Consider the following 2143-nt stretch of genomic DNA (forward strand, 5'->3'; position numbering starts at 1 on the left):
TCAGCTGCAGTACCTGCCCCTGGTCGACCGCATCTACATCATGCACGACGGCACGGTCCAGGCCTCGGGCACCTACGCCGAGCTGGTGGCCCGCGGCGTTGACTTTGTGGGACTCCTCAATGAAGACCAGGAAAAAGTCAACGGCGACGATGACGTAGACCAGGCAAAGGAAGTCAACGGTCCCGCGGGCCAGTTGACCGACGGCGACGAGGTCGAGGGCGAGGCGGAGGCAGCGGAGGAGAGCGAAGCGGCGGAGAAAGAGCGGAAAGCGAAGGGCAAGCTGATCGACGACGAGGAGCGGAGGACGGGCGCGGTCGAGTGGCGCGTCTACGGGCAGTACCTCATGGGCACAGGCGGCATCGCCTTCCTCATGCTCATGCTCGCCATCTCCCTCGTCTTTGAGGTGCGTGCGTGCGTGCGTGCGTGCGTGCGTGCGTGCGTGCGTGCGCTGACGACTCGTGTACAGGGCACGGAGGCGTTTTCGCGGCTGTGGCTGGCGTTCTGGTCGAGCGATGCCAAGGCCGACACGACCCTCCACCTTTCCGTCTACCTCGGGGTACCACCCACCACCAGTGTCAAACTGCTCCTTTTATTTTGAACGGTTCCTGACCTTTGCATGTTCGGGTGTGTGCGGTCGTGTGTGCGGGTTAATGTGTACTGAAGGCGGCGATAACGAGCAGCCTGCTGGCGTTCAGTCGTCAGTTCCTGTGGACCAAGGGCACCCTCGACTGCGCCCTTCAACTGCACGACCGCCTCCTCAGCGCCATTCTGCGCGCACCCATGACCTTCTTCTTCACCACACCCACCGGTACCCATCATCGCACCCACACATTCTCATTCCCACACCACACGCACGCGCGGATACTCGCACACGCACGCACGCACGCACGCACGCACGCGCACACACACACACACACGATTGCACACACATGACCGCACGCATGACACGACAACGCATGCAGGTCGCATCATCACGCGGTTCTCGAAGGACCAGGGCGTCGTGGACCAGGAGATCCCGGACATGGTGTCGGACTTCTTCCTGTGCCTGTTCGCCTCGCTGGGCACGCTCCTCATGATCTGCGGCGTTCTGCCCTGGTTCCTCCTCCCCGTCTTCCCCATCATCGCCGTCTACTGGTGGATCCAGCAATTCTACCGCAAGACTTCCCGCGGTGCGCTTCACATTCCCATACCTTGAATTTGGTATTCAAAATATGCGCATTTCTTGCATAGTTTGTACAACATTCCTGATGCATTCCACACACGCAGAGCTGGGCAGGTTGGAGTCGATGACGAGTTCGCCGATCTACGCGCAGTACACGGAGACGCTGGAGGGCCTGGACACGATTCGCGCGTTCCACTGCCAGCCGCAGCTCAAACGCGAAAACGCGCGGCTGCTGGTGGACAACCTGCGGGCCTACTTCTGCCTCTTCACGGCCAACCGCTGGCTGGGCGCGCGGGTCGAAGCCGTAGGCACGGGCATCATTCTCATCATCGCCGCCCTGTGCGTTGCCACCCGCGGCGCTCTCAGCGTCGGCTTCGTCGGCCTCATCCTCGCCCTCGCCAACAACGTCACCGGAGGCACGCTGCATTCCAACACACCACACACACCACACACGACACACACTACACACACACACACACACACACACACACACACACGAGACTTATGTGCGTGCGTGTGCGTGTGCGGTGGCAGATCTGACGTGGTTCGTGCGTGCGGGGACGATGCTGGAGTCGAACATGAATCGGGTGGAGCGGCTGCTGCACTACACGGCCACCCCGCCCGAGGCCCCACTCGCCCTCGCCCGCGGGCAGCGCTGGGACCCCAAGCTCCGCCAAATCGTCAGCACCACCGGTGCGTGTGCGGCTGTGCGTGTGCGGTTGTGCGTGTGCGGTTGTGCGGCCGTGTGCTGATGGCGCGTTGCAGGTGTTGACGTGGAGGAGGGACTCGAGGCCGACGACGACGATGAGGGGGAGCAGTGGCCCACGGAGGGGCGGATCGAGTTCCGCGACGTATGGATGCGCTACCGCGACGAGCTCGGCCACGTCCTCAAGGGCATCGACCTCGTCATCCAACCCCACCACAAAGGCACGACACACGACGCACGCACCGCACATGACACGACACAACACGACACATGCT

At 62.5% G+C, this 2143-nt stretch overlaps 1 protein-coding gene across 1 annotated transcript; it reads left to right on the plus strand.

Annotated features, from left to right (window-relative positions):
• Positions 1-40: 40 nt before the first annotated feature.
• ACA1_086750 (ABC transporter transmembrane region domain containing protein) lies at positions 41-2143 on the plus strand (the record flags this gene model as incomplete). The annotated part of the gene is made up of 7 exons (XM_004337304.1): positions 41-403; positions 467-556; positions 664-808; positions 963-1169; positions 1267-1568; positions 1735-1855; positions 1928-2143. Coding segments are annotated over 7 exons (1444 nt in total), but the record flags the coding sequence as incomplete, so codon positions are not given.

Source organism: Acanthamoeba castellanii (genome assembly GCF_000313135.1).
Source record: "Acanthamoeba castellanii str. Neff unplaced genomic scaffold scf7180000084637, whole genome shotgun sequence".
Classification (NCBI taxonomy): domain Eukaryota; phylum Discosea; order Longamoebia; family Acanthamoebidae; genus Acanthamoeba; species Acanthamoeba castellanii.